The 13,186-nt window shown below is 40.8% G+C and overlaps 1 protein-coding gene across 3 annotated transcripts in view; it reads right to left on the bottom strand.

The window, feature by feature from the left end:
• The window catches only part of Osbp (oxysterol binding protein), a 28,862-nt gene that overhangs the window by 2,268 nt on the left and 13,408 nt on the right, over window positions 1-13,186 (bottom strand). For all 3 annotated transcript variants that reach the window (XM_031389791.1, XM_031389792.1, XM_031389793.1), the window contains 9 exons: window positions 12,859-12,961; window positions 12,536-12,590; window positions 12,221-12,352; window positions 7,367-7,612; window positions 7,005-7,125; window positions 3,217-3,320; window positions 2,299-2,394; window positions 1,065-1,246; window positions 9-229 (listed from right to left, as the gene is read on the bottom strand). In XM_031389791.1, the coding sequence (XP_031245651.1) occupies window positions 9-229; window positions 1,065-1,246; window positions 2,299-2,394; window positions 3,217-3,320; window positions 7,005-7,125; window positions 7,367-7,612; window positions 12,221-12,352; window positions 12,536-12,590; window positions 12,859-12,961 (1,260 nt within the window). The remainder of the gene's footprint in view (window positions 1-8; window positions 230-1,064; window positions 1,247-2,298; window positions 2,395-3,216; window positions 3,321-7,004; window positions 7,126-7,366; window positions 7,613-12,220; window positions 12,353-12,535; window positions 12,591-12,858; window positions 12,962-13,186) is intronic.

Here is a 13,186-nt window from a genome sequence, read left to right as displayed (position 1 = left end):
TTTGTTACCATCTTCTGTGGCTTTCATAGCTTCTGCTTCTCTCTTCTTCCTGGAAAGTCGCTGTTTCTCCTCCAGGCGCTGCTTCTCAGCATTTGCTTCATCCCAGCGCCCATTTTCCATCAGTCTCTGGTCAGGCCGCAACCGGCTGTCTGTAGGAGCAGTGCCACCTTCCCAGGCATTGAGAGTGAGGGCAAGCTCTGAGAAGTAGTACATGTTTTCTGCATTCTTCCTACGAACAAACAAAGCAAAAGAAAGGCAGCTCTACAGCCATGATCCACCCCAAGGGGCAACAGCTCAGAACACTGCCCTGCATCTAAGTGTCCCACAAGTAGAAAATCTCTAAAGCCTTATCAAGAAATCCCCAAAAAAGAAAGCTAAATTCTACCACTCCCACCCTTTCCCAGCATCATTTCAAACAACAGATGCCTGCAGCATCTGCACTCAGAATTGTCAAGAAGAATGAAATCTTTAAAACTGCCTCATTCCTATTTCCTATGCTTCCTTTTAGACCTCTTTCTGGCTACTTCTGAAGACGCAATATATAAGACGATGACCCGCACTTGTTTCCAAAGTTCTGTGCTTTAACCCGGGGGGCCTGTAGGGGAAAATGTTAGCAGGTGAAAAGCACCTTTCTTCCCAGTTGCTTTTGAAAAGCTCTGCTCTAAATTGCAATGAGAATGCAGGGAATGGTGCTACATGCCTGTAACCCAGTTCTTGGAAGGTACAAGAAGGAGGATCACATCAGCACTTCAAAGAGAGCCTTGGGTACACAGTGAGAGCAGCCTGGACTATGTAAAACCCTGTCTCAAAAATAGAACACTAAACTATAGAGATCCCTCTGAGCCATGATTCAGTGAAACTTTAGAAAGGAGAAATCCAATTTGGCATATGGTTGGTGAGATAGTCTTGGAACAAAGCACACTTCAGCTCCAATCACGTGTACAGTCTCTTCAGAGGTTCTCACCTCCCTGGTCAGTCCCACAGACAGCCATAAAGAATGCAGGCAGAATGCTAGCATACCACTCTAGAGTTAAAGGCAAAGGAAGTTCGAATGCCATACTCACGGTAATGGATTCCTCTTCCACAGCATGACCCTACTGTCTTCTGCTTCATGGCCTCTCTGCCGGGCATCACCCCCATTTTCCCCAGAGGCTGGTTGTACTTTGAAACAATCCATTTTCTCATCCCATGTCCCTAGGAGGGCAAAGTGAACTTTTCCTGATGGGTCTGTCACTTCACCTGTCACCTACAAGGATGAAGAGCACAGCTTTAGAGCAGAGTGACACCATTAGGTAGCTTACCTGATAATCTAGAAAGAGTTCTAAAGTAATTACTGGTTAAATCCAGTTATCATAAGTGGTATGGAGTTAGCCACATTTCTTGCTACTGATTTTTAAATACTATTTGAAACAAGACCAATGAATTGATGATCTATGATCAAAGTTTCTTATTGAATAGGAATTTCTGATGTAAAGGATGTAAAAGCAAAAAAAGCACCTGACTGACACAACTATTCTAAAAATTACACAGGTTCACAAACACATCTCAATCCCCAAATAGCCTTCACTTTTTCTTTTTAAATTTCTGTTTTTCAAGACAGGATTTCTATTTCTTAGTAGTCCTGGAACTCACTCTGTAGACCAGGCTGGCCTCAAACTCAGAAATCCTCCTGTCTCTGCCTCCTGAGTGCTGGGATTAAAAGGGAGCACCCCCATGCCTGGCTAGTCTTCATTCCTACTTGAAATTCTGTGGCATGAACCACCTGTGGTGAACAGACATCTCTCCTCTGAATGTCAGTGGTCCTACTGTCTACAGCTCCTTCCTCTCCTCCATTCCCACCTTCCCCTTCCCACTGTACTTTCTTTATTTTTAAAATAAATTTATTTATTTTTATTTAGGCAGGGGTGTGGGGGGGACTAGGGGGGAGCACCAGCCACATGTATACAGGTGCCTTTGGAAGCCAGAAGTGAATGTCGGATCCCCCGGAGCGAGAGTTATCAACATTTGTGAAGTACTAGAGATGGGTGCTGGGACCACTGAGCCATCTCTCCAGCCCTTGTACTTCTCTTTCACTTCCTTGTGTTCAGGAGAAGAAAGTGGTTCAGTAATGTATTTGGTTCCTTTTCTAGTTTTCTCCTTTAGGTCTACTTTTCGGATCTGCATACTCAGGACACATGACTTTCTACCTACCTATCTCTCTACATACATACACATACACACACACACACACACACACACACCAGCCCTTCTAAGGCACGCACACTAAATTAAAAATATTTACATTTCAACCTCTCTTACCTTTCTTGCTACATCCCGAGAGAAGTAGCTATAAGGAACAAATTTAAGATTACACTTGTCTCCTGTCTTGTGATTTACAATGTCAATCTCACCAGACTGTAAAGTGAAAAGAATCATGGGTTAGCTTTATGAAGACTGACTTGAGTTTTACACGAGCATTCCTTTCGTGTATCACATATTGGTATCATGGCTTGACCTTCAGTACATGTACTGAAATACACAAATAATAAATCACCTCCTGAACAAGTCCCTCACTAGGACCCCTCTAGAACTCCTTTGCTTACCACAATTACAGTTTCAAAGTTGTACATGACAGATCTTCCTACAGATTTCATTTGTAATCTTCCTATAGACTTCCTTTGTTTCAGTTTTCTCTCCTTTCTTCCTTTTAAAGATTCTGCTTAATTCCACATCATCCATAAAGCCCTTTTCCAAAACACAGTATTCCCTCTTTTCTGATGGCAGTTAAACCAGTCTCACCTCACAGCTAACACTTAACTGGAAAAATCTCTTAGCACATCTCCTGTCCGAGGGTATTTTGTTACACTTTTCAGCCTACACATGTCCTATTTCTCCAATGTCCCAATAACTCCTGGAAAGTGTTCTCTGCCTTTGTAACCCTAGTACTTAGGATTAAAAGCATCAAAAGCCGGGGCCATGTAGCTAGGTCTTATGTCGTTTATATTGCCCAACAGAGTTCTACTCATCCTTGATACAAGTTACAATTTGATCATTCATAAATAATAATTTGTAGTTAGAACTTGTGGAAGTAGGACGACTACCCAAGAGACAATCCTTAGGAGACCCTGGAGATCCAGTAGAAACAGTCTGGGATGAGTCATTGTGTCTAAGTACAACAAGGATTACCTCCTAAAGAAGTGTCCTGACCTTCAGGGTAATTTGGGTACCTTTGCTCACCTGATCTATCCACAACTTGCCCACAATAATGTTGTGTACTGTTGTGGTAACTTTTTTCCAAGTGTAATGGTGCCCAGTTGCATGGAAAATGCAGTGGATAGTACCTAGAAACAAAAGTACACAGCAAGGTATCAGAAAAACACTATTGTACACACAGAAAGAAGACTGATGTCCTACTAATATCCGTTACTTTAAAAAGAAAATAGCAAGTCAAAAAAAAATAAAAGCACAACTTTCTTAATTTTTTTTTTAAAGATTTATTTTATTTATATGAGTATACTTTAGCTGTCTTCAGACACACCAGAAGAGGGCATCAGATCCCATTACAGATGGTTGTGAGCTACCATGTGGTTGCTGGGAATTGAACTCAGGACCTCTGGAAGAGTAGTCAGTGCTCTTAACCATTGAGCCAGCCATCTCTCTAGGCCCTTCTTAAATGTTTTAACTGTTGGTTTATTTTTGTTTACTTGATTTTAAGTATATGAATAAAGTATGACTAGGTGATGTCAGATAGTAACAACTGATACATCTTAGCTAGGGAGCTGTATTTTATAATAGCAATTTCAAAACTAGAGAAAGAAGGCAAATGTGCCCCTTCATCAGGAAAATAGCACTGCACTGTGGAAGGAATGTGTATTGGCAGTCAAGACTAGCAATCAGCTGTATTACCTTAAACTACTTATCTATGGGATAAGAGAGCTTCAGAACTGGAACTAGACTAATGTTAGTTTTAAAATGGAGTTGTGACAGTACACTATAGTGGAAGAGATTTACAACAGCAAAGGCAAAACCAGCTGAGCGTGGTGACCTAAGATCTATGTAGAGAAGATGGGTAAGAGAAGAGAAGATATCAAATACACCAAACTACATAAAACTCAAAAGAGGACAAGAGTGGTGGTGCACACCTTTAATCCCAGCACTTGGGAGGCAGAGGTAGGAAGATTTCTGAGTTAGAAGTCAGCCTGGTCTACAGAGTGAGTTCCAGGACAGCCAGGGCTACACAGAGAAACCCTGTCTCAAAAAAAAAAAAAACCAACAACAACAACAAACCCAAAAAAGCAGATGAAAACAAGCACCATACCACTATTAAACCAAAAGCACATGATATACACTTAACACCAATTAGGGTGGCTACTATTGATGAAAGAATGAATCGACAACAGGGACAAGGGGTAAAGTACAGCTTTGGCACACTGTTGGGAGGGATATAAAATGGTAGAGTCTCACTGTAGAAAACAGTGTGGAATTTCTCAAAACATTAAAAAGGGAACTGCCATGTGACCCAGAATTCTACTACTGGTATATACTCAAAAAAAAAAAAAAAATGGACTCTAAGATTTATACTCAGCTTCACAGAAGATTTTATATGCAATAGTTAAAACAAGGAAGCAACCCTGTAATCATCAACAGGTGGACATATAAACTCTGACTTTTGTTTTGAATGTGGTGGAGTCAGGAGATTGCAGATGCATAGTTTGATTTAAACACTATTGTAAACTTATCTTGCCTATTGTGTGGACACCAGAAGAGACCAATGAGCCTGTTTATTTTCAGAGGTCTACGAATATGCCTCTGTCTGAGTAGATACACAAAACTAATCTATAAACAGTTGGTAGTAATATTTTAGGATACAGTAACTTTAAGAATTATTAGTGTTTTAAATGTGCCCTGAAATGTTGGCATGTCACTTCAGCGGTCCCATTTGAGTTGCTCTTGTAATACTTTAGCACAAAAAGGACTAAGAAAAGACTGCTTTGGTTGAAGAAAACTATAATTTGGTCTTATTTTAATGTCTCCTGTGGAAACACTACAGGTAAATTTGTTGGCATAGTTACTAATTCAGAATATTTAAAACTGTGAAACAGCTCATCAGAAATTAAACAAACTTACATATTTAAAAATTAAAATTATTTTTTCCATATAAAAAAAAGGAGAAATTCTAACACTGAAAACTAAAACTAAAGGACCCTGAAATGACACTTTTGTTTGTTTGTTTGTTTTTTTGTTTTTTGAGACAGGGTTGCTCTGTATAGCCCTGGCTGTCCTGGAACTCACGCTGTAGCAAGCTGTAGACCAGGCTGGCCTTGAACTCAGAAATCAGCCTGCCTCTGCCTCCCAAGTGCTGGGAATAAAGGTGTGCCACCACTACCCTGCGACAAATACAGACAAAGATCTGTCAAAATTATACAGACAAAAAGAATAGCAGTGGTTTTCTGAGTCTGGAAGAAGGGCAAAATGAGCAGTTACTATTTAAGTGGATGGAGAGTTTCAGGTGTACAAGATGAAGGGTCTTGGAGTTGGATGGTTCATAGTGTTCACATATCATTATAATGTGGTAAACAATACTGAACTACACACTTAACATGTTTGAAATGTATGTGTATTTACAATAAAATATTTAAGGAAAAAAATACAGAAGGCCAGAAGGCAGCAGAATAACAGGATGTTTGGAATAACAGGAAGGCTCATGATGTTAAAGAGACTACCAAAGGAAGAATTCTATATCCAGTAACCTTATCCTGAATAAGCAAGGAGAACTCAAGAGTCATTCCCAGATCAACAAAATTGAAATAATCCATCTAAGACACTCTGAAAGGACTCAGTCAATAACTTCAATTCACATTAAGAAACTAAGAGACCAATAAAGCCAACTATATATCAAAGATAGTAACTTTTTCTCCTATACAATTTGTAAAGTATCTGCATAAGTAAATGATATAGTTATGTGATGAAACTATAAAGTAAAAAAACACAATTTTCAGGGGCTGGAGAAATGGCTCACTGGTTAAGTGTTCTTCCAACGGACCCAAGTTTGATTGCTAGCATGCATATCTGGTGGCTCACAACTGTCTATAACATCAGCTCCAGGGGATCTGACACCTCTGGCTTTTGTGGGAACTGCACTGAAAACACATGTACACACTCACATGCAAACACACACACACACACACACACACACACACACACACACACACATTAAAAAATAATAAAAATAAATCTTGACAGGGTTTATCAGTGTAACAGTCCTGGCTGTTCTGGAACTCACCTTAAGACCAAGCTGACCTTGAACTCACAGAAATCCACCTGCCTCTATTTCCCTGAATGCTGGAATTAAAGGCATGCACCACCACATCCAGAAAAAAAAAAAAAAAAAAAAAAAAAAAAAAAAAAAAAAGACTTGATACACACACACACACACACACAGTGAAAGAAAATCAGTACAGAGTGAGAAACAGCAGCAGCTGAAAATTTCTGGTGTGCTTCCAACTCTACACATCAGGGTTCCCACTCCCAGGCTTCATCTTTTTGATCTGATTCAAAAATAACTTGTAATCTAATAAAATGAAGTTTCATCTTACCCAGGACTCAGTCATTACATAAATGATACACAATCCATCATGCAGAGGAGAGAGGACCATAGGAGAGATACTAGCCAAGAAATCTAATCTTGTAATCCTAAATGTTCTACATACAGAAAGACCCAGACTGCTAGAGTAATGGGGAAACACCACTAAAAGAATTTCTTAAAGGCATGCTAGAATCTACATTCTAAGGTAGTACTTATACACAAAAAGTAAATACACTAAAGAGACAAGGAATTTATGTAGGATGGGGTCTTAAAAAGAGTGCCTGGTCTCCTAACTCACTGATAGCTGGGAAGTTAAATGATTGCCCAGTGCTACCTAGTGATATTGGTGCCTGAATCAGAAGTCCCATCTGATGCCTGAACTAGTGGCCTCCTCCATCATGTCAGAACACCTGTACTGGAACAAACATGGTGGCCTTACCAAGGGGCATAATGGAGAGGTATTTGCCTCGAAACTTGCTGGTGATTTTAATTTCCTGACGCAGCGTCCAGCCATTTTTGGATTCAGCATGGTGCGCAGCAGCAGGGGGATGGTGACTCACCTTTAAGAAATCAGTGAGTTAACAAAGAAGAGTGGACAAGAGAAAGCTAGAGCCTATTAGTTGGAGATAAACACCCAAGAGCCTCCCTTGATATTTTTACATCCACAACAGCAGGTGAATAACAGGCCTAGTATATTAAACCCTGATGAAAAAGAAGACAGACTGCGCTGGGGAGAGACTGGCTTCTCAAAAACTAGCCTGTCGTAAGAAGGGAAAAGTGTTACCAGCTTGGGCTCTTTACCTGCTCACAGAGGGATCGATACCCATTCTCCTCCAGTCGGTCCAGTTCAAATGTCTCTCCAAGGAGAGGATTGAATGGCTTGCTGGTTCGGAAGACAGTAGTGGAATAGGAGGAAACGGTGAAGGCTGCAACATAGCAGAGCTGTTCTAGAGAGTTCTCACACTTTGCAGCTCGGTCTAACAGCTCGTGATATTCCAGATCTTCAGTAAGGCGCTGAAGCATGGACAAGGGCTCATTAAAGTTTACCTGTAAGAAAGAGAGAAAAGCTAAAACCTTTCTCCACACATTGATAGGAGACAGCTGAACCTCTTGGCAGTTGGAGAAGATGCTGAGGCATTGAGGTGATATAGCAAACAACCAGAAAGAGAAAAGAAGTTGTGGCTCTTAGCTTAGACATCAGATGACCCACTCTCCTATTTGAGCTGGAAACCACGCCTCTTCTGTGCAGTACTGCAGACTCAGCAACAGCCAGAAGAGACTTCATCAGGCAGGAACTAAGTGAATGAATTACAAGGAGTGAAGCAGGTCATGCTCTCTCACTTTTTCAGATCTTACAGCTGATTCACAGCACTCATCTCCAGATGACACAGTGTGTGGAGATGGATCCAGAGAATGAAGAATACTTCTGCTAGGGGAGATGTGCATCTATTCATTACACAAATATCTGTGAGCAGTGTGCCAGAGCCTATATGGGCCACTTGGTGAAGGAGTGAAAAATAGACACTGCTCACACTGCTCCTCCTCAAGAAAACAAGTTACTTTCTAAAGTAACTTCGACATTTTATATAATTTTGCAAATTTAAAATTTGTATCCAGGCATGGTGCTGCACACCTTTGATCCCAGCACATGGGAAGCAGATGCAGGTGGATCCCTGTGAGTTTGAAGCCAACCTGGTCTAAGAGTGAGTTCCAGGACAGCCAAGATGGTCTTGAAAAACCAAACCAAACAAATCGTTCTAAAGCCAGGTATGGTGGCACATGACTTTTACCAAGCACTCAGGGAAGCAGAGGAAGATGAATTTCTGTGTGTCTAAGGCCAGCATGGTCTACATAGCGTTCTAAAACAGCCAGTTACATAAGAGATCCCTGTATCAAAACACACAAACAAACAAATAAATTTACTCTATGGGCTGGAGAGATGCCTCCTAGGGTAGGAACTCTTACTCTGCAACAATGAGGACCCGAGTTCAAATCTCCACTACCTACCCTACTACCTACATTAAAAGGGCAAAGCATGGCTGCTTATCCTTATAACCCTAGCACTTGGGGGGAGTGAGGAAAGGAGAGGCAGAGGTAGAGACTGGCACTTCCCAAGAGCTCAGCCTAGCTGAACTGGAGAGCTTCAAGCCAAGTGAGATACCCTGTCTCAACAGAATATATAACAGGACTAGGAAAGGTCCTTTTCTCCACACACAGCCCTCCACACCCCACAAATATATAAATAATTTAAAAGAGAAAGAAAAAGAAAGAGAGATGGCTCAGTGGTTAATAGCACATGCTGCTCTTCTAGAGGACATGAGTTCCATTTGCAGCATCTCTATCAATTGTCTTATAACCTCCTGTAACTTGTACTCTGAGGAATCAAAAGTCTCTGGCCTCTAGCCACTTAACTCACATGCACATACCCACACACACATATGTAATTAAAATAAAATAAATCTTAGAAAGAGAGAGAATAAATTTGCTCTAGAAGGAAGTTAAGTTCCCAAGTAAATGTGTAACATTTATTTAGTCAGTAATAAAGCTGCATGAGCTTGGATATTACAGGCCTGAGTTCCAGTCCAGACAAAGGAAGAAACAGTCTTCTTTCTTTTGAACAGTTTCTTCCTTATGTCAGCCTTCTGTCTACCTTCCTATGATACTCCTGCCTCAGTCTCCAGAGAATCCTAGACTACAGAAGATGTCTGAATGGGGCACAGTGACCAACTGTTAACAGTAAAGCCGGAGTCCTTTGCAGCTTTCCCTAACCACTGCAGCAGAATTTCTTAGTGGCAACACTTCAGAATGAAGTGAAATTCTCACACATTCAAAGGCAAATTGTGACAAACTGTATCCTGGTGAATACTAGACATAGGAACAGAAGCTAGCTCAGAGTCTGCACATCACTAGTCTGTCACTGCTTTTCATTTACATATAGCCCAACTTCTAATAAATATTCCAAGAACCTCAGTTTCTTTGGAAGTGCCTAGCTTTATAAAATGGAGGCCAGAAAGAAACAAATGAATGAGTATTTTAAGCAGGAGGAAGCAAGGACATCATTCACTGCCAATGGAGAGTTAGCCTGCCACAAAAGAGAACCCAGAGATTAGCAATACCAGGTACCTTTGAGTGGGGGACAAAGAAAAGCAGGGATATCACTGCACTGCAGAGGCTGAGGGGATGTGGCAGAAGCTTAACATCTTGAGGCACTCAGGGAGGCCTGGCTAGTGAAAACTAGAATCATACAGATCCTGTCAGAAGACTGCCTAAGAGGGAGCTCTGATCTCTCACTGGTGTCATATACTGGCAGTGCCCAGCTAAATGCCAGCAGGAATAGAAGTCTAAAAACCACAGCCTATACCAGCTTTCCTGTGATGTATGCTGCTGGAGAAGATGACTTAATTTATCTGGAGGCAGGTACAGGACTGCACATTCCTAATGGTGATATCAATAAGGAATGTACAATGAAAGAAGACACAGAGGTCACCTAGACCCAGAAGCTGTTTCTAAGTAGGGTTTATATTGAGACAGTGATGGCCTGACTTTCCAATGCTCGAACAAGTGGGTTCTCTGTTTAAGTTTCCCAAACATCAGTTGTTTGGGGGTTTCTCCAATATATGCTCACTAAGTTCCTCTTTTTTTTTTTTTTTTTTTTTTTTTTTTTTTTTTTTTTTTTTTTTTTTTTTTGGTCTCTATGTCAACCTTCAGTTTATTTTAATTAACTAATTAATTAATTACTACTACTACTACTACTACTACTACTACTACTACTACTATTACTACTACTATTACTATCCCATCATCATCATTATTTTGCATTACTGGAGATGGAATGTAGGGCCCTAAACATTCTAGACATGCATCTACTATCTATTATCATTGAGCTACATTTCTACTCTTGGGAATCATCCCTTTTAAAGACTAAAACTTATACATGCATATAAAAAACAATCTATTTGTTTTCCAAGGCTCAATTAATGAATCACTCCAGTATTTGTTGAGTGACTGCCTGTGCCAGGCAGTATGCTGACCATCAAGGACATACACAGCAACAGTACAGTTCCTACCTAGGAGAAACAGTCTATGACCAGAAGCCTAAGAGCCAAGAGGCTGAAGAATGCCTTTATTTCTGTTTCCAAGCACCTGGCTATGAACACAACATGCAGCTCACACACCCTAAGTCTTAACATCTAGCCTTTTCTCTTGGTAGTAAGCTGTGGCCACGGAAATTCAAGAGATTAATGGATTATGCAATTTCCAGGAAATGCCCTTAAAAGGCACAGCCTGCTCTTACTTGTCCATCTTCCAGCTGACTGCAAAGTATCACTGTGATGGCTCAAGGAGCCACTGCAGGCCTATGAATTACAGCTCCAAATCATAAGCAGACAGCTACAAAACAGAAAGAAACTTGGTGCTGACACTGTAGGTATTAGCCCCAACAATATATTTCTAGATTTTAAAACAAGGATATGTCTTAGTTGAGTGGCTACTGTTTTGTTTGTTTTTGCTTTTGTTTCTCTGTAAAGAACTACAGAGTAAAATTTAAGCCTTCAGGACCTGATGGTCTCTGTCACACCATTCAATACTGCTTCGACAAGACAGCAAGCACAAACAGAAATAAATGAATGAGAATCTTTGTCCCCACAAGGCTTTATTTGTGGATATTAACTTCATGAACTACCCCTTTTGCATTCCTTTAGATTAATAAATCTTAACAAAAACATAAAAATATATTCTTAGCTTATGGCTACTTAGAAGACAGCCAGATTTGGCTTAAGGGCCTTAGTTTTTGCTGACCCATGGTTCAAATTAATGTAGCTTGGGATTTCTTTTTATAAACTGAACATCTGTCTAAGAGGCACACTGGCACTACACTGGGAAAAACTGGAAACACTCAGTAAATACTTGTAGAATGAATAAGCAAGCACAACTGCCAAACACAAACAGTGAACCTTCCTGGAGCACAGGGGATAACTATCTCACCCTGATTAGATATGCTAGAGATTTATTAAAGAGACAGTACACCAAAATCCCCCAACAAAAGGGTTTGGGCCAGAAAAAAAATATACCAAGGGTTGGAGGCCACCCAGGTTGGCATGGAAGTATGTAGCCTAGGCTAGTCTCAAACTCTTGTCATTCCTCCTGGTGCTGGAATTAACAGGCTTGAATTACCACACCCAACTAGTATATTCTTTTATTTTAATTTGGGTAGCTGTGTATCTATGGGGTGAATGCATGTGTATACCAAGGCAGACATCACTGCCACCACTGATGCCTGACTTTTTGTGTGGGTTCTCATGCCTCCATGGCAGTACCTTTACCTACTGAGCCATCTCCTCAGCCCCAATATATGCTTCTCAGAAACAGTCTTGATACTGTGTTATCTGCGCATCTCCCATACTGGCCGGCCGGCCTGCCTGCCTGCCTGCCTGCCTGCCTGCCACAGGAACTGCTCATAAATGTTATCAAACACTAAGCAGCTAACTCTAGCTGACCTAAATACATACCGGATCCATAGCCAGAACTAAACAAGTTGACTTAAAGGAATGGTTTATGGTTAGCAAGGTAATAGAGAGCGTCCTTGAACATGTTACAGGGTGGCAAGAGTGCACCCCAGGTGGAGAGGATACCAGTCTGGGTATCTGAGGACCTCACCGGCATTGGAATCTTGGAGAGCTCTTTTCCAATGCAGTTCTTCATGATGCTCCACAAGTTGAGGCTGTAGTTTGGCTTATATGGTATTCTGGTTCTCTTTTCCTTCTTAGTCTCCTCCAGCTGATGCTTGTACTAGAAGCAAAAACAAAGCCATTCAATCAGCCACAAAGAACAAAAATTGTGCTATCTATAACCTTCCCTTCCCCCACGTTTAACGAACAACAGGAGTTTCTATTTCTCTTAGCACTTCACAGACAAGTCCCTGGGAATCAAAATAAAGTCCCTCAACTCTGACAACTTCAAAATAAGAGTTACCTGTTCATCAAGGCTGATGTCACTGCTGGCTCCACTGATATTGCTACCAGTACGTCTTCGTGGATGAAAAACAGAGGAGAATTAGAACAAAGACCAGAACTAAAGTTTAGTCCTCACCAGTTCTTTATGAAGCACAATAGCAAATATACTGCACATACTTAGAATGGGTATGAGTTTGGGATCTCTGAAAAATTCAATGTAAGTGCTAACAGTTTTCCATCTACTTAACACAAAGAGTCCACATCTTAGCAACCACCACCAGCTCAGATTCTCATCATATAAACACACATGTTCATTTTCTTCAACAGTCAAGGACAACTTACTTGTGACCCAAATTTTCAGGCATGGTGATAATCTCTGGTGCATCAAAAAACTCATTCTCGTCATCTTCATCGCTCATGTCCCCTTTGCCAGAGCAGCACTGATCTACAAAGAGAAAAGCCTCATTTGTTTTCTGTGTTATATTTACCAATGCCTGGCACAGTGGGTTCTTTTAAATACTGACCACAAACACAGCAACAATGGTAGAAAGCAGTGGAGAAGCAAAAAGAAACCAACAGCTCCAAATGCATCCATGAGCCACCAATTGTGGAGAATTTCTTCTATCAACTGCAGAAACATCCTGACCATACCAGAACAACTACATAAGAG

This window comes from Mastomys coucha, unplaced genomic scaffold (genome assembly GCF_008632895.1).
Source record: "Mastomys coucha isolate ucsf_1 unplaced genomic scaffold, UCSF_Mcou_1 pScaffold21, whole genome shotgun sequence".
NCBI lineage: Eukaryota > Metazoa > Chordata > Mammalia > Rodentia > Muridae > Mastomys > Mastomys coucha.
This window is presented reverse-complemented; position numbering and strand designations above follow the sequence as displayed.